Here is an 18,651-nt window from a genome sequence, read left to right as displayed (position 1 = left end):
TATAGCTTTTTTGCAAATAATTTTCAAAAAAAGTCCTGCTTTTTGCTAAAATTACCAAAGCCTTGATGAAAATTTTCATTCTTAAATGTTTTGTTTTGATTTTTTTTTTGCATTAAATTCATTTGAAAAGATGTGTTTTTATGTAACTTTTTCTGCAGTAGAATGTTTTGTTTTTCTAATTTATTTTTCTGTCATTAATTCTAAAACAATTTTCATCAAAGTTATGAGTACGAGTATTATACATATGTAGGTACTTGAATTGAATTAAAATCACATTTTGATTTGAGTGAGTTTTTGAAGAAATATTTTTTGGTTCATTTTTGTGGTTCTTTTTTTTTCAAGTGCAGGATGCTTTGATTTTTTGACATTTTGATAAACTATTGATCTTATGGCTATTTTTTCAAACTAAACTGTTTACTTCTAATGAGTTTTTTTTTTTTTTTTAAAGAATTTTTATTTTAGTACCTATTTGAAAATTTAGAACGGAATATCGTTAGGATTATTAATCATTTTGTCATTCTTTTTTTTATTGTCAAGAATATTTGTTCAAAATTTCAAAGCTGGTGTTTGTTTGTTTTTTGATTCTGTTTCTGTTTTTTTTTTTTTTTTTTTTTTTTTTAATAAATTACCTATTTTTTAAAAGTTTTTTTTTCTGGACTTTCAGCTTTTATTGCGTTCTTTTGTTTCAATTGATTAAAATTTTTGGAATTTTAATTCCGAGCAAGCATAAAATCTTCACTCTTTTTTGTTTAGTTTTCAAGATTTTGATTCAATTTGAAAAAAATTTGTATACCTACGAGGAATTTTTCTAAGATTTTTCCTCTGAATTTTCCCCCGTTTTCGTCCTCTCCTTTAAAATACTCCAATTTTTCGAAATTCTATTGAAATAAAATATGAATATAATTATAATTGTTTTCAATTATCAATTTTCCTCCAATTTTTCAAATGTTTCTAACTTTAGAAAAAACCATCCAATTTTTGGCAATTTTGGTATTCCAAGAAATTAAAATTTTTTGTTATTAAATTAGGAGGTTTTTTTCGATTTTCTATTGCAATCAAAAAACTACTTACCTACTTAACTTCTTGATTTTTATGCAAAAATGTCAAAGTATTATATTTTAGACGTTGATTTAATTTCAATTTTTTGAAGGAGTAGGTACTTTGTATAATTTTTTTTTTTTTTCAATTCATTTAACCACGCAGTGTACAGCCATTTGGCTAGAGACTTGGAGACAATTTGGAATTAGATTTTGTTGATAATATTTGAAATAGAAACCTTTTTAGGACAACTCTGTTTGCATGGGAAATGTTTACTGTGGACATTTTTTTGTGAAGGGGAGAGGAGCGTGTTACATCAAATTGCAGAAAAACAATAATATGGACTACTTCAAGGAGTACCTAGTACCTACATTGTTTAGTTTTCTCTCCCTCTTCCCCTCTTCCCTCCTCTTAAGGAACCAGTTTGTAGTATTTATGTTATTTGTAATTTTATACAATACAAATCTAAATTCGGTTCAATTGCTGAATTCGTTGCTTGATTTTGGAAATTCCCTTGAATATGGGCATTTCAGCTATATACAGCCCTTTTCCCAAAAAATGACGGTTTTAGTTCTACATAACTTGATTAACATGATATGGACCATAATATTGAATTTATGTTTTTTTTAGAAGAACTTTCATTTTTATATGTACTTATACGATTGTTATATCTTCAAGAATCGTTATTCAATTGCATTTTTTTTTTAATTCAGCAGTGATTTTTTTCCATTGATTTTCATGTTTTTTTGTTTCGAACACTGGTGCATGTTTCTTTAATGACAATTCGGAATATTAAATGCGACTAAATACGCATTTTTCTCATAATTTGTCGGCTTATGGCGTATGCGGTCCTTGACATTAGTGTATTTAAATTTTGTAATCGTAATGTAACTAGGACAGTGTGTTACTCTGTATGCTCCTGTAATGTGAACTTGTTCAGAAGTTTCGTTTATCGGCTGATGAATCGTAAGTATTGCTGAATTTTTATTTTCATTTTCGTATCGTACTTCACGCCATCATGAGTATTAACTTGGCATCCGATCTTAAAATACTCCTGTTTTTCAAATATCGAAAAAATGATTCTCGCATCGATATTTTTTAAATACTCGTAATACTCATTTTTTATGCTAGTTTTATATTTTTCGGTATTTTAAATTTTATATTCTGCTCATAAAATAAAAATGCAAATTTCTGTTGCCAAAAATATAATTGAGGAAGTATATCTAAGTAAAAATAAATCTAAAATACTGTGTAATATATCTCATGAGATAAAGTTTTGAGAATATCAAGTTCAAATTCCGATTCAATCTTTCGAAATAACCTCAGCTTTTAGTATTCATTTTTTCAAAATGTCAAAAAACAGTACAGTTAATGGAGAAAAAAATTAAACTCTTTTTTTTCGTGTTAGTTTTCCATTTCAACTTAATCGCCGTATAAGTTGCATACCCCAAAGTCGTAGGCGTTAATCCGAGCACCCGCAATATCAATTAATTCACTACATTTTTTACAGACATCGAACCGCCTCGCCGACTCGTTCACTTTGACAACATCCCCGATGAACTAGTGCTCGAAATCTTCAAATGGATCCCGTTCGACGATCTGACATCTCGTGCGAAACTAGTCTGCAGACGATGGAACAAAATAGCCGCAACCGCATCCCTCCATCCGGATATTCTGGTCATCAGCAGGCAATCGAATCCGAAAAAAATTCACCACATGTTGTCCAAATACGGCGATAACCTCTCTACGATCAAATTTCAAGACATATACGAATCTCGTATCATTGCCAGTCTGAACTCGAGACATTGGTCGAATCTGAGAACGCTTTCGATCAACTGGAAACACCACGTACTGGATGGCGTTCGTATATCGGTATCTTACCTCAACTGGGTGATCGATCGAAGTCCACGACTGATCGCTATCGAATTACGAGAATGTTTCATCCACGGTGATATCAACATACTGATGGAAAAATTGCAAAGTCGTCGTATATCCGAACTCACTTTCATGAACACCTATCTCGTTGTGAACGGAATCGAGAAATTGTTCGGTTTGCGTGATATGACCAAATTCCAAGTGTGTTGTTATCCTTTGGGCGATTTCAGCTCTACTATTTGCACCTTCTGCCTGAATAATCGACACTCGTTGACCAGTTTAGCATTACGGATCGATAATCGTTCGACCGAAAGCGACGATTTGATTGACGCCATTACCTCTTGTGCTAGGTTACGTAAATTACATCTAATCGGTCGATTCAGCTTATCCAGAGCAGAACTACTCAAGGTTTCCCAATTAGCTAATCTGAAATGTTTAAAAATAGAAGTTCATCGTATCAATACCGATGAGTTCGCCGAGTTCCTCAGTCAGCCTTTTACTCGACAACTTTCTTCCTTAGCTGTTCATTGGAGTCGACCTGTACTGAAGAAAGAACTGACCAACGTTATTCATTGTAGAAATTTGAACAAATTGACATTGATGTTTTCCAATAATTTCAACGATACCGAAATGATACCTAGAGTTGTGATCCAGCTTGTGAAAGGATTAAAGTTGAAGAAACTCAAAATTATTTCCAATTTTGTATTGATGAATTTTTTACCAGAAATTTGTTACCAGAGCGAGGATTTGTTTTGTATTAAATTGATACACAGTTACGAAGCTAAGGATTTGAAATATTTTAGAAATAAAATGAACGATATTTGTAATTTTTATGATTGTAAATACGCTATTTATAAATCTGAGTTGGAAATCACGTTGAGGAAAAAAATTAATACCCAGGTGGAATATGTATTTTGAAATATGAATTAATCGAAGAATTGATGATTGTGTGCCATGCTTTGAATATAGTATTTTTGGTATCCGATTTTTGTATTTATTTGACTTGACGCGAGGAATATGTTTTTAACATTTTTTTATATTTCTACTGACTTGATTTATGACCCCTCAAAAAGATGAAAAGACAAAAAGTCGAAAAGACGAAAAGTCGAAAAGACGAAAAGTCAAAAAGACAAAAAGACGAAAAGTCAAAAAGATGAAAAGTCGAAAAGACGAAAAGTCAAAAAGACGAAAAGTCGAAAAGACAAAAAGTCAAAAAGACGAAAAGTTGATAAGATGAAAAGACGAAAAGTCGAAAAGACGAAAAGTCGAAAAGACGAAAACTCGAAAAGACAAAAAGTTGAAAAGACAAAAAGTCGAAAAGACAAAAAGTCAAAAAGGCCCCAAAAACAATATCCAAGTCAAAATCTTGCTTTTTTGCCAAAATTGCAAAAATTCCACTTACCTATCTGGTTTCAACCACAAGCTTTAAGTATTAAAACGTGTTCGTCATTGATACAATGACCCTTGTGAACTTTTGCGAGTTCATTCTCTTGAAATGCAAAACTGTCAATTTTCTGTTGTGATGTAGCCCCATTTTGATAGCTTGTGGACACTTTTTTTTTGAAAACCTTTAACTCATTTTTATGGGTTGAATGATACCTCTTTCAATATCTCTGTTAATTTAAACTCAATTTTAGGCTCAAACCTGAAAATTCCTCGAATAAGTCCATGTCCAATTTTTATGGAAATATGTACCTACTTGATTTTCCTGTAAAATTTAAAAACGTCTTGATTGATCACAGCCCATAATTTAGGTCATGATTTTTAGAATTTTTTGAAAAAGTGTCTCGTGAGTCGTGACCCATCAAAATGGGTTAAAATTTCACTAAAAATTCTGATATTTTGACAAAAATGTTTTTTGAGCATTTTTGAATAATTTTGAGCACAAAATTGAGCCGTGATTTGTGAGTTTTTTTCATGCGACTCATAAAAATGGGTTAAAATTTTGAGAGAAAATGAAATATTTCTACGAAAATGATTTTTGAATATGGTAGTATGTTTGCCAAAATCCCTAAAAGACCTGTTGTTGTTGTTGTTGTAGTTTTTTTGTTTAATATTTTGCTTGAAAGTCTTCCTTTTAGTTCTTAAAAATTGAAGGGAACTCTCATTTTTTTGTCGAAATTGTCTAAAAGTCAAATTTTGAAATTTTTATGTTTTGACTTTAATTTTTTGGAAAAATTTACTTATTGAACAGATCTTTGTTTTTATTTTTAAAAAGTGATTCTTTGATCATTTTAATTAGTTCTTTTCTGCAATTTCTACCTAAAAAATGATATTTTGCGACAAAAAAATTTCACCACGAAAGAAGTTTCTACTGCAATTTTTGGCAAAAAAACAAGATTTTGGCAATTTTGATATAAACAATCCTGTCACTTTGATAGTTCATGGTTCTGACAAAACAGACTTTTCTTTGGTAATTTTCATTTTAAAAAGAATGTTTTTTTTTTTTGAAAGTTTGGCAAACAAAGTCTTTGTGATAAGTTTGACCAAAAAATTATTTTTTCTTCAATTTTAGCACAAAAGAATTGTTTATTTGGGGTTCTGTTGAAATTTGAACGCCTTTTAAATAGGTCTCAATACACCTTTTTTCAAGAATCTCGGAAATAATGACTCACTTTTGAGCTCAAAAAATTACATATTTTTGTTGAAATATTCACATTTTTCACAAAATTTTAATTAATTTTGATTAGTGGCATGATACTAGGTATTTTTGAAAATCTCAAAAATCAGTTTAAATTTTGAGCTCAAAATTCTTCAAAATATTTAATTACTTGTACCTAGTAAAATTGTGATATTTTCCACAATTTTTTGGTGTAAGGTATACTTGGGTCTGAAAACACCCACTGATTTAAATAGTGTCTGGCCCAACCACAGGTCCTTACTTGGGTCTGTCTCAACCACGAGTCCTCACTTGAGCCATAACACACCCACTGATTTAAGTAAGTATGTAGTGTCTGTCTCAACCACAGGTCCTAACTCGGGTCTGAAAACACCCACTGATTTAAATAGTGTCTGTCTCAAACACAGGTCCTTACTTGGGTTGGGTCTGAACACACACACATGGTTGAAACAGTGTCTGACTCGACCACTGGTGTTTTCAATTGTGATTGTTTGATTTTGGCCAGTAAGTAAAGACTGAAAGTAAAGATGGAATGGAAAGTTGGAAAGACAAAAAGTCGGAAAGACAAACAGTTGAAAAGATGAAAAGTTGAAAAGACAAAAAGTTGAAAAGACGAAAAGTCGAAAAGACAAAAAGTCTAAAAGACAAAAAGTCTAAAAGACGAAAAGTCAAAAAGACGAAAAGACGAAAAGTCGAAAAGACGAAAAGTCGAAAAGACAAAAAGTCAAAAAGTTGATAAGATGAAAAGTTGATAAGATGAAAAGTCGATAAGATGAAAAGTCGAAAAGACGAAAAGTCGGAAAGACAAACAGTTGAAAAGATGAAATGTTGAAAAGACAAAAAGTCGAAATGACGAAAAGTCAAAAAGATGAAAAGAGACGAAAAAATCAGAAAGACGAAAAGTCGAAAAGACAAAAAGTCAAAAAGACGAAAAGTTGATAAGATGAAAAGTCGAAAAGACAAAAAGTCGGAAAGACAAACAGTTGAAAAGATGAAATGTTGAAAAGACGAAAAGTCAAAAAGATGAAAAGAGACGAAAAATCAGAAAGACGAAAAGTCGAAAAATCAGAAAGACGAAAAGTTGATCAGACGAATAGTCGAAAAGATGAATCCCGAAAAGTTGGAAAGACAAAAAGTCGAAAAGACAAAAAGTTGAAAAGACGAAAAGTCGAAAAGACAAAAAGTTGAAAAGATGAAAAGAGACGAAAAATCAGAAAGATGAAAAGTCGAAAAGAGGAAAAGACGAAAAGTTGATCAGACGAATAGTCGAAAAGTCGAAAAGACGAAAAGTCGAAAAGACAGAAAGTCGAAAAGTCGAGAAGACGAAAAGTCGAAAAGATGATAAGTCAAAAAGACAAAAAGTTGGAAAGACGAAAAGTTGAAAAGACAAAAAGATGAAAAGACAAAAAGTCGAAAAGACGAAAAGTCGAAAAGACGAAAAGTCAAAAAGACAAAAAGACGAAAAGTCAAAAAGATGAAAAGTCGAAAAGACGAAAAGTCAAAAAGACGAAAAGTCGAAAAGACAAAAAGTCAAAAAGACGAAAAGTTGATAAGATGAAAAGACGAAAAGTCGAAAAGACGAAAAGTCGAAAAGACGAAAACTCGAAAAGACAAAAAGTTGAAAAGACAAAAAGTCGAAAAGACAAAAAGTCAAAAAGGCCCCAAAAACAATATCCAAGTCAAAATCTTGCTTTTTTGCCAAAATTGCAAAAATTCCACTTACCTATCTGGTTTCAACCACAAGCTTTAAGTATTAAAACGTGTTCGTCATTGATACAATGACCCTTGTGAACTTTTGCGAGTTCATTCTCTTGAAATGCAAAACTGTCAATTTTCTGTTGTGATGTAGCCCCATTTTGATAGCTTGTGGACACTTTTTTTTTGAAAACCTTTAACTCATTTTTATGGGTTGAATGATACCTCTTTCAATATCTCTGTTAATTTAAACTCAATTTTAGGCTCAAACCTGAAAATTCCTCGAATAAGTCCATGTCCAATTTTTATGGAAATATGTACCTACTTGATTTTCCTGTAAAATTTAAAAACGTCTTGATTGATCACAGCCCATAATTTAGGTCATGATTTTTAGAATTTTTTGAAAAAGTGTCTCGTGAGTCGTGACCCATCAAAATGGGTTAAAATTTCACTAAAAATTCTGATATTTTGACAAAAATGTTTTTTGAGCATTTTTGAATAATTTTGAGCACAAAATTGAGCCGTGATTTGTGAGTTTTTTTCATGCGACTCATAAAAATGGGTTAAAATTTTGAGAGAAAATGAAATATTTCTACGAAAATGATTTTTGAATATGGTAGTATGTTTGCCAAAATCCCTAAAAGACCTGTTGTTGTTGTTGTTGTAGTTTTTTTGTTTAATATTTTGCTTGAAAGTCTTCCTTTTAGTTCTTAAAAATTGAAGGGAACTCTCATTTTTTTGTCGAAATTGTCTAAAAGTCAAATTTTGAAATTTTTATGTTTTGACTTTAATTTTTTGGAAAAATTTACTTATTGAACAGATCTTTGTTTTTATTTTTAAAAAGTGATTCTTTGATCATTTTAATTAGTTCTTTTCTGCAATTTCTACCTAAAAAATGATATTTTGCGACAAAAAAATTTCACCACGAAAGAAGTTTCTACTGCAATTTTTGGCAAAAAAACAAGATTTTGGCAATTTTGATATAAACAATCCTGTCACTTTGATAGTTCATGGTTCTGACAAAACAGACTTTTCTTTGGTAATTTTCATTTTAAAAAGAATGTTTTTTTTTTTTGAAAGTTTGGCAAACAAAGTCTTTGTGATAAGTTTGACCAAAAAATTATTTTTTCTTCAATTTTAGCACAAAAGAATTGTTTATTTGGGGTTCTGTTGAAATTTGAACGCCTTTTAAATAGGTCTCAATACACCTTTTTTCAAGAATCTCGGAAATAATGACTCACTTTTGAGCTCAAAAAATTACATATTTTTGTTGAAATATTCACATTTTTCACAAAATTTTAATTAATTTTGATTAGTGGCATGATACTAGGTATTTTTGAAAATCTCAAAAATCAGTTTAAATTTTGAGCTCAAAATTCTTCAAAATATTTAATTACTTGTACCTAGTAAAATTGTGATATTTTCCACAATTTTTTGGTGTAAGGTATACTTGGGTCTGAAAACACCCACTGATTTAAATAGTGTCTGGCCCAACCACAGGTCCTTACTTGGGTCTGTCTCAACCACGAGTCCTCACTTGAGCCATAACACACCCACTGATTTAAGTAAGTATGTAGTGTCTGTCTCAACCACAGGTCCTAACTCGGGTCTGAAAACACCCACTGATTTAAATAGTGTCTGTCTCAAACACAGGTCCTTACTTGGGTTGGGTCTGAACACACACACATGGTTGAAACAGTGTCTGACTCGACCACTGGTGTTTTCAATTGTGATTGTTTGATTTTGGCCAGTAAGTAAAGACTGAAAGTAAAGATGGAATGGAAAGTTGGAAAGACAAAAAGTCGGAAAGACAAACAGTTGAAAAGATGAAAAGTTGAAAAGACAAAAAGTTGAAAAGACGAAAAGTCGAAAAGACAAAAAGTCTAAAAGACAAAAAGTCTAAAAGACGAAAAGTCAAAAAGACGAAAAGACGAAAAGTCGAAAAGACGAAAAGTCGAAAAGACGAAAACTCGAAAAGACAAAAAGTTGAAAAGACAAAAAGTTGAAAAGACAAAAAGTCGAAAAGACAAAAAGTCAAAAAGTTGATAAGATGAAAAGTTGATAAGATGAAAAGTCGATAAGATGAAAAGTCGAAAAGACGAAAAGTCGGAAAGACAAACAGTTGAAAAGATGAAATGTTGAAAAGACAAAAAGTCGAAATGACGAAAAGTCAAAAAGATGAAAAGAGACGAAAAAATCAGAAAGACGAAAAGTCGAAAAGACAAAAAGTCAAAAAGACGAAAAGTTGATAAGATGAAAAGTCGAAAAGACAAAAAGTCGGAAAGACAAACAGTTGAAAAGATGAAATGTTGAAAAGACGAAAAGTCAAAAAGATGAAAAGAGACGAAAAATCAGAAAGACGAAAAGTCGAAAAATCAGAAAGACGAAAAGTTGATCAGACGAATAGTCGAAAAGATGAATACCCGAAAAGTTGGAAAGACAAAAAGTCGAAAAGACAAAAAGTTGAAAAGACGAAAAGTCGAAAAGACAAAAAGTTGAAAAGATGAAAAGAGACGAAAAATCAGAAAGATGAAAAGTCGAAAAGAGGAAAAGACGAAAAGTTGATCAGACGAATAGTCGAAAAGTCGAAAAGACGAAAAGTCGAAAAGACAGAAAGTCGAAAAGTCGAAAAGACAAAAAGTCGAGAAGACGAAAAGTCGAAAAGATGATAAGTCAAAAAGACAAAAAGTTGGAAAGACGAAAAGTTGAAAAGACAAAAAGATGAAAAGACAAAAAGTCGAAAAGACGAAAAGTCGAAAAGACGAAAAGTCAAAAAGACAAAAAGACGAAAAGTCAAAAAGATGAAAAGTCGAAAAGACGAAAAGTCAAAAAGACGAAAAGTCGAAAAGACAAAAAGTCAAAAAGACGAAAAGTTGATAAGATGAAAAGTCAAAAAGACAAAAAGTCGGAAAGACAAACAGTTGAAAAGATGAAATGTTGAAAAGACGAAAAGTCAAAAAGATGAAAAGAGACGAAAAATCAGAAAGACGAAAAGTCGAAAAATCAGAAAGACGAAAAGTTGATCAGACGAATAGTCGAAAAGATGAATACCCGAAAAGTTGGAAAGACAAAAAGTCGAAAAGACAAAAAGTTGAAAAGACGAAAAGTCGAAAAGACAAAAAGTTGAAAAGATGAAAAGAGACGAAAAATCAGAAAGATGAAAAGTCGAAAAGAGGAAAAGACGAAAAGTTGATCAGACAAATAGTCGAAAAGTCAAATAGACGAAAAGTCGAAAAGACGAAAAGTCGAAAAGACAGAAAGTCGAAAAGTCGAAAAGACAAAAAGTCGAGAAGACGAAAAGTCGAAAAGATGATAAGTCAAAAAGACAAAAAGTTGGAAAGACGAAAAGTTGAAAAGACAAAAAGATGAAAAGACAAAAAGTCGAAAAGACGAAAAGTCGAAAAGACGAAAAGTCAAAAAGACAAAAAGACGAAAAGTCAAAAAGATGAAAAGTCGAAAAGACGAAAAGTCAAAAAGACGAAAAGTTGAAAAGATGGAAAGTCGAAAAGACGAAAAGTCGAAATGGCAAAAAGTTAAAAAGACGAAAGTCAAAAAGACGAAAGTTGAAAAGACGAAAAGACAAAAAGATGGAAAGATGAAAAGACAAAAACTAAATAACGTTGTTCTTATTACTTATTCACAAATAATTTTAGCAAAATTGCAATGTACTTACATATTTGTCATGTTTTCATTTTTGTTGTGCAAAAATTGTTTATAAACTGTTATTCTGTGTATCCTGTGTTTTTTCAAGTGACTGTTTTTTTTTATGGCTGGGCATTTTTATTAAAAATGAAAAAATATAAGAAAAACAAACATAACAACAACTCTATCCTCTGCAGTGGTGGGAGTATGAACTAAATGCGCCAATTTTTGTTGGCTTGCCCATCTACTCCAATATATAAAGTAGAGTTATCTATCATTTGAATTTACTATTTTTCGTTAAAAATTTGAATTTATTCAAAAATACGTTTCTATCAACAAAAAGACCCATTTTCGTCAAAATTTCCATAAAACATATTATTCTTTCTAGAAATCAAAATTATCAAAAAATTCTGTGTTTGTTTTTTTCAAAATTTACAAAAAATCCAACTAGTTTTTTTTTGTGTTGCCAAAATCCCTAAAAAAAACTGATCTTTTCTCGTCACAATTTGCCCCAAGCCTTAAGCCTAGTTCACAAACAAAAACGTAAAACATAAGATATAAGAAAATGTTCTTTGATTGGCTAGTTCTTATGTTTGACGTAAAAAATACCCGTAAGAATGGGAATCTTATGTCAAAACGTAAGAACTAGCCAATCAGAGAACGTTTTCTTATGCCTTACGTTTTACGTTTTTGTTTGTGAACTAGGCTTTACTTTTTGTTCGCCAAAATTGAAAAAATGTTTACTTTGTTATCAAATGTCCCGTTTAAACAAATTCCTGCGAGTAAATTCCATATTTAACTCACGTAGTCTCATGGACACTAAGGTTCTGATCAATGATTTTTTTCATCAGTTGATTAAGATTCTACAATTTTTGCTATTTTAGAATATTTTTCAAAATAGGCCTTGGGTCATTTCCAAAATGTTTACAGCACGTCTTTTAATACATGAAAAAACCCATCCAAAATTTATATATTTTTAGTACGTCCTTATGGAATAAAAATCAAAATACAAAAACACAATAAGAAAAACAAAATCAGTCTTACACTCGAATCGTGAAATTCATCCATGTTTTTGTTTATACAGATGTAATTCGCGTCCAACTATGGCTTTTACTTCTTCATTGGGAATAACCAAAGTATTATTACCATATCCATGACTAAGAAAACCTTGCTCAAAAATAAAAGTAATCAGCATAGGTATATGTCGCAGTTCGATATCTACAAATTCACTCAACTTGATGTATGTCATCTCTCGTAAGGCTCCCGGATCGTGCATTTTCTTCAATGGAAATTCAATGCCGCCTTGTTCCATTAATTCGAGAATAATGTAACGAAAAGCCGATAACTTCATGTAAGGTGAAATCGGTATAGTCGGATCTGGTTCATTATTAGCCCAAAAATTCCTCATACGAGAGGGTTCAGGTTTTATTGGATCTCTATGATAGAAATACTCCGCGATACTGGCCGGGTTATACAATACTCTGTGTTTCTCGCGAGTCTCGTAACCTTTGTAGTATTTCCTAACGTCATCTCTTTCTTTCTGGTCGCATTTGTACCGATCAAACAAAATAGTCATGTCTTCTTCGGTGAATCCGAAGTAAGGAGAAAAAGGATGATCTTCTAGAAACGGGTGAAACTTGACAATGTGTTCGAGCTCCGGTTTAATTAAACTCCATCCCATCGAACCTCCGCTAAAAATTATCGCCTTTTGTATGTATTCGCTACCTTCGGTCAAAGCTTGTTTCAAAGCTTTATTCACAACACCGTAGTATAAGTCTCCGTCAGTAGGTAAAAGATTAACAGCTCCTCTGACTGCTTTATCGTATCCGTCGATTAATAAAATAACTTTCGATTTAAAATAATAGTAGAAAATTCTACACAATCGAAAAATAACCGTCTCTAGTTCCTTTAAGGTTAACCCGCCTTTTAATAATTTTTTCAAAAACTTGAGTTCCTTTTGACCAATGACAGGGCCGGCGACTTGTTTCAAGTATTTGTAATTTATCAAGCAATCGCGAATGTGACAATTCAGCTCGAGATTTACGTCGTCTTCGTTTCTAGATGAATGTACAAACAACAGTATCGATATTACCGGGTACCTGGCCATATGTTTCTCCATTATGGTTTCGTATTTGCCAATATTCAGGTGTTTGAAATGATTGTACGATTCAGTTTTACGCCATTCGAGAGGATTGCCTGCTTTGTCCAATTCGATTTCGGCGAAGAAACGGATCAATTGTAGATTTATCGTGTGTCCGAATACAATCGGAGTGCAGATGAAATGATATGGGCCTAGGATTGTTGAGTTATCGTCGTCGTCGAATAGTAATCTCAACATTTCCGATTTATCGACCAAATTTCCTTCCTCGAAAGTCCACATGTAGTCTCGCACATCCTCGTGCCAAGCATTCACCTTAGAATTTGTTTCAATGAAAATCAAAATCGGTATTATTATACTAGAAAAATCCATATTTGAAAAAAATCTTACATTTACAGTAAATTCGATAAGATACGAAGAAAATCTTCATTTTTTAAAAACAATTTGTATTCGAGTTCACATAACTTCTTACTTGTTTAGAAAACTTTTACTTTAAAGTATAAAAACATTATTATGTTACTAAATGAGTAAGTAAATAAAAATTAACACAAAAATTACCCATACCTGCCCTCCAATTTCTCAAACACCACAGACAGTAATATAGTACATACATTATCTTATCTGTTTATGTGTTTCACTGAAATTTAAATTGGATTTTTTCTTCCACTCAATACCTAGGTAGTAAAAACATCCATTCATCTTTCGATTAAAAATGGTAGTTATTGAATTGATATCATTTTCAGATGGAAATTATAACTCTTTAGCTAGTACAAAAAATAAAAGGGAAATATATAACTGAACGATAAAAAAGGTGGTTAGCACGATAACCATTTGAACGATAAAACGTGGCTTAGTAACGGTAGTTTAGGTGGTAAGCACAGCATTTTTCCACCATTGAAAAAGGTGGTAGCCCGATAATTTTCATTGATAAACACGATATTTTTCATTGATTAGCACGATATTTTTCATTAACAAAAGAAAATGCTGGCACACAGTGGGACAGATTCAATTTTTATGGTGTCAAAAATCATATTTCAGAAATGAATGCAAATTTTGACGTCAATCTTTTTGATACAAGGGTATTTTGAGGCGCTGAATTTATTTTTGTCGTTATTTTGGTTCTAACCGCAAATGGAAGCCCAAGAGGGGGGTGCAAAGGGGTAAATATTTTGAAAAAGTCGAGTAGCGGGGTATCGATAGGTAAGGTATGTACGTTTTTTGGGCTCCAGAATTCATTTTTGACGTTACTTTGGTTCGAAACCCAAATGGGGCTCCAGGAGGGTGTGCAAAGTGGCAAATTTATGAAAAAGTGGAGTAGGGTATTGATATGTACGTTTTTTGGGCTCTAGAAACCACTTTTTAACGTTATTTTGGTTCGAAACACAGATTTGGCCAAGAAGGGGGGGGGGTGCAAAGGCCATTCGAATAGGTAAAAAATATAGTTTTTTGTGATTTCATTGAAAATCTGTGATTTTTCCAAGTCCAATTGGTGGAGAATCCGGACATTTTGGAAAAAAGCATTAGGCTCAGGTGGAAATTTACCGAATTTCAACTCTCCCTTGGCAGCAAAATCCATCCCATTGGGTCAAAAACGTAAACGAGATCGTCTGGCGTTATCTCGTAAAACTTTATTGAAATAGGTACCTATGTACTAGAACACTTAATTTTTTATTCACTCGTGAAAATCTTATACTTTTTGTCGTTCATTCATCCTTATTTATCGTGAACATAATTTATTTATCGTTCATTCTGTCAAAAACTTCTCGTGGAAATTGTTTATTTTTTATTGTTCTTACTATCATATATATCGTGGATACCACATAATTTATCGTTCGTTTTTTAAGAAATCGTGTGATACATTTTTTTATCGTGAAATACACTTTTTTATCGTGCAATGCTCTTTTTCATCGTGAATACTTATTTATCGTGATAACCCACTACTGTTATCGTGCTAACCCCCTTTTTTAAAGTAATGATAAATTGCACCCAAAATAAAAGCTACTTGCTTCGGAAAATTTGAAAAAATTACAATAAAAACCCCTTTTTTCACTCCCATTTTAACCAATTCATATTGAAAATGCGATCTCGATCTTCTAAAGACACAAGAGTTCTTAATTTTTTACTAAAATTCTAAAAAATTTCAAAATTGAAGTGGCATATTAGATTCAAGGTCGTATGTGCTCTTGTCGGGTTTGTCAGTCAGTCTGGCTTCTCCAGGTTATTGACCTGTTTGTCTGGCTTCGTAAGGTCGTCGCGTCTGCCTGCCTGTCTGGCCTCATAAGGTCATTGACCCATCTATCTGGCTTCTCCTGTTCCTGTATAGCCATTCAAGTTCACTGACCCGTCTGTCTGGTTTCCAGAAGTTGTCTAAACTGCCTGTCTGGTCTCTCAAGGTCATTGATCCATCTGTCTGGCTTTTCCAGGTCGCCTGTCTGCCTTCCAGGTTATTGACCTGTTTGGCTGGCTGCGCAAGGTTGTTGTCTGCCTGTCTGGCCTCTCAAGGTCATTGACCCGTCTGTCTGGTTTTTTTAAGGTCGTTTGTTTTCCTGTCGGGCCTCTTAGCAATTTTGTTTCAAGTTCTTGTCAGTCAGATTTGGTATCAAAAAGTTCACTTTAACACAACTAAAAATTTTGAAGATTACCTTGTAATATTTTCGAGTTTATAAAAATTTAGCAATTATGTTTGGAATCATACTTCAATTTTTTCGAAGTTTTTAAAAAACGGATCAAATATTTATTGTAAGATCAGTTTACCCCTTGGAGGTTCTTCAGTTTCCTATGTTGGGAAAACAAAGAATGTAATAGGGTGCCCAGCTTAATTCACCGAATCACAAAAAAGGTGAGCTTGAATAGAAAAATCATTTTGGAAAGTGAAAGTTTTGAAAAAGCTTAAATCCTTAATTTCCAACACTTTTCAAAAATAATTCAATACATTGGTAGGTATCTAACGGAATTTTTTTTTGAAAAAATCACTACTTTTTTACTAAGTACCTTTTTCCAACCAAATTTTTTCACAAGAAAATTTTCAACAAAATTGAAATTGGAAGTAAATTTGTATACAAAGTATTTTTTAATTTCAATCAAAATTATTTTTAAAAAAACAATACCTACAAATGAACGCATATTACATACGTTATAAGACAGGGTGCCTAACAAAATTTCAAAATAAACACTTGAGATTTTATAAGAAAAAATAACCGGGGGGCGAGGCAAACTTTTACATTAGAATTGTTCGCTTTTCCAATGTCTTCAAACATCCCAAGATTTTTTTTCAAGCAAGCGGATGTCGAAAATATAATTTTATCATTTCAATTTTTGATTTTATTTTCACTTTTAGACCCTAAGGTTCTTGCAAATGTGAGTAATGAAATTGGGCGAATATAAAACTTTTTTCAGCAAGCAAATTTTTAAAAAATATACAAAAACTTGATGGAAAATTTGAACGACATTTGAGAAAAACCAAATATACCAATTTTTTGAAATGAAACCGCGAGTTTTGAAGTAAAGTAATTAAGAGAGATAAGATAACAATTTTTTAATTTGAAAGGTATACACTTTTGCTTATTATTCATACAACGTATAAATTACAAATTTTGATTTATCCTTCAAATCTGGAATTTTTTGATTATGGAATAGAGAAACACACTAGTTCTCGCAAAGCGAAGGCAAAAGCTCTCGAAAATCAGTATTTCAAGAGGTATAGAAAACGATGGTTTTTGTGTGATACATATGTTAATAAGAAGCTTATCACTTTGCTTCAAAATTTTAAAATTCAAATTATGGTGTTTTTTTTTACTGGAGCATTTTTTAATGGAAAAATCAGAATTTAATGAAACTGAAGTACTTAGGAAGCTGGAATTTCGTTCATAAGTATACTTTATTCTTGGCCTATCAAGTAAATTGATGGTGTTTTGGGACCATTTCAGAGTCTTTAAACAGATTTTAATATTTTTCTGTGCTGAAAAAATATTGAATTTCATTGCTATCATTTCGAGGATAATTTTTCCGAAACTACAGTATCACCTGAAAAATCTGCTACAGGAGGCTCCAGAAACACCCAAAACTATCACCAAACAATTCGAGAGATCAAATGAGATAAATGAAACCTCAATTTTATCAGATTGTCAATTTTTTTTCACAGAAAACAGACTATTTGAGTTTTTAAAAATTAGAAAATGAAGTTCAACAACCCTTCAACACTTAAAATTTGGCCTAGTGGTGTATTTTTGGACACTTTTTTTAAAACCAGTCTAAAGAGTGAAATTCCTAGCGCAATTTTTGATTTTCGCAGAATTTTTAAAATTTCTCCAAGAGGCGTCAATGACAGTCAACTTGGGCAGCTAAAAATCGAGTTTTGGCTCGTATTCTCAACTTATTTAACATGTTTCTCTACATTTGGTCCGATTTGCTGGTGGGCATCTTTTAAGTGTGTTTTTCTGACTAAAAAAAATTCTGACCCCCCCCCTCATCCGTATTTCATTATTTCGGGTCATTTTGAAGCCTCCGGCGTGATTTTTGATTTCTCTAGAATTTTAAAACAAGTTATGACTTAGTCTACAGCTGAATCGGCTGAAATGAGTATAAACACTTGATACAGGTTGATAATAAGCCAAAATTTGATTTTCAGCTTCCCAAATTAATTTTCACGTTTTCTGGAAAAATTTCAAAATTCTGGAGAAATTGAAAATTGTGCTGAAGCTTTCAGAATAATCATAAATGGCGAAATTCGTTTCAAGTGAGTTGATATCAGTTTCAGGAATAATTTTCATATTTTTTATTGAATAAATATACATTTTTTTTTAAAAAAAAAAGCACAAATCTCAGAAAATACTTTACCAATTTTGAATTTTTAAAAATTTTCTAAAAATTGAAAAATCAATTGGGGTGGCTGAAATTTCAGTTATGGGAATTTAACGCTATGATTTTTCAATAAAATTATAATCCTGTTCAAATCTGAGATCTCATTAAGGTTTTATAATACCTACCAATCTTAGGGCTTGTTGCGATGGACTTTTTCCAGATTTTTCCAATTAGGTACGAGTACTTATATTTTATGCATCGATTGAGCTGAATATTTGTACATAGTATACTTTCCATCTTTCTCAACCAATCTACAAAGAATTCCGACGAATTCTTCAATTTTTCCCATTTCTATTATCTACCACGATTAGTGTTCTGCTCGCGTCTGAGCCTGGGAAATCAATCGCATATTTTTCCATCGGATACCTCAGATTCGGATAAAATTTATTGCGCCATTAAATCGCGACATAATTCAAGCGCGAGTAAATAATAAAAGAGGGGAGAGGGAAAAGGTCACCTCATATGCAGTAGCTGGTTAATCATTAGCATTAAAAAGGCGAATAAAAATCTAAATGAAAAGCCGAGCCGCTCGTCTTACACTTTTTATACTTCATCTTATATGTTAACCGATTCTGTATAGGTATTTATTGTGTAAGTACCTACATATAACTCGGTACGTACGTGTAAATCGTTATAAATGTAAAAATTCACGCAGACATTTTTATCATATAGACGCGAATAAGGCAGGCATGGCAAGGCGTCAGAGTTGGTGGTGCAGAGCGAGAGAGAGAGCACGATATGTGCGAACAGAGCATGAAATAGTATAATATGGTCGTCTAGTGGGGGGTGAGGGTGTTCGCATAGGCGAAATAAATTATACAAA

General features: G+C 32.1%; 3 protein-coding genes across 4 annotated transcripts in view; all 3 read left to right on the top strand.

The window, feature by feature from the left end:
• The window catches only part of LOC135844090 (NADPH oxidase 5-like), a 142,587-nt gene that overhangs the window by 6,840 nt on the left and 117,096 nt on the right, over positions 1 to 18,651 (top strand). The gene's annotated exons all lie outside the window — the stretch shown is intronic.
• On the top strand, positions 1,223 to 3,898 carry LOC135845061 (F-box only protein 39-like). Its single transcript, XM_065363525.1, has 2 exons — positions 1,223 to 2,004; positions 2,549 to 3,898. Exons 1-2 carry the CDS (start codon positions 1,875 to 1,877, stop codon positions 3,829 to 3,831), a joined length of 1,413 nt encoding a protein of 470 aa, XP_065219597.1. The 5' UTR covers positions 1,223 to 1,874; the 3' UTR covers positions 3,832 to 3,898.
• Positions 9,535 to 10,895, top strand: LOC135845205 (nucleolar protein 58-like). Its single transcript, XM_065363671.1, has 3 exons — positions 9,535 to 9,658; positions 9,942 to 9,991; positions 10,154 to 10,895. Exons 1-3 carry the CDS (start codon positions 9,535 to 9,537, stop codon positions 10,361 to 10,363), a joined length of 384 nt encoding a protein of 127 aa, XP_065219743.1. The 3' UTR covers positions 10,364 to 10,895.

Source organism: Planococcus citri, chromosome 4 (genome assembly GCF_950023065.1).
Source record: "Planococcus citri chromosome 4, ihPlaCitr1.1, whole genome shotgun sequence".
Taxonomy (NCBI): domain Eukaryota; kingdom Metazoa; phylum Arthropoda; class Insecta; order Hemiptera; family Pseudococcidae; genus Planococcus; species Planococcus citri.
This window is presented reverse-complemented; position numbering and strand designations above follow the sequence as displayed.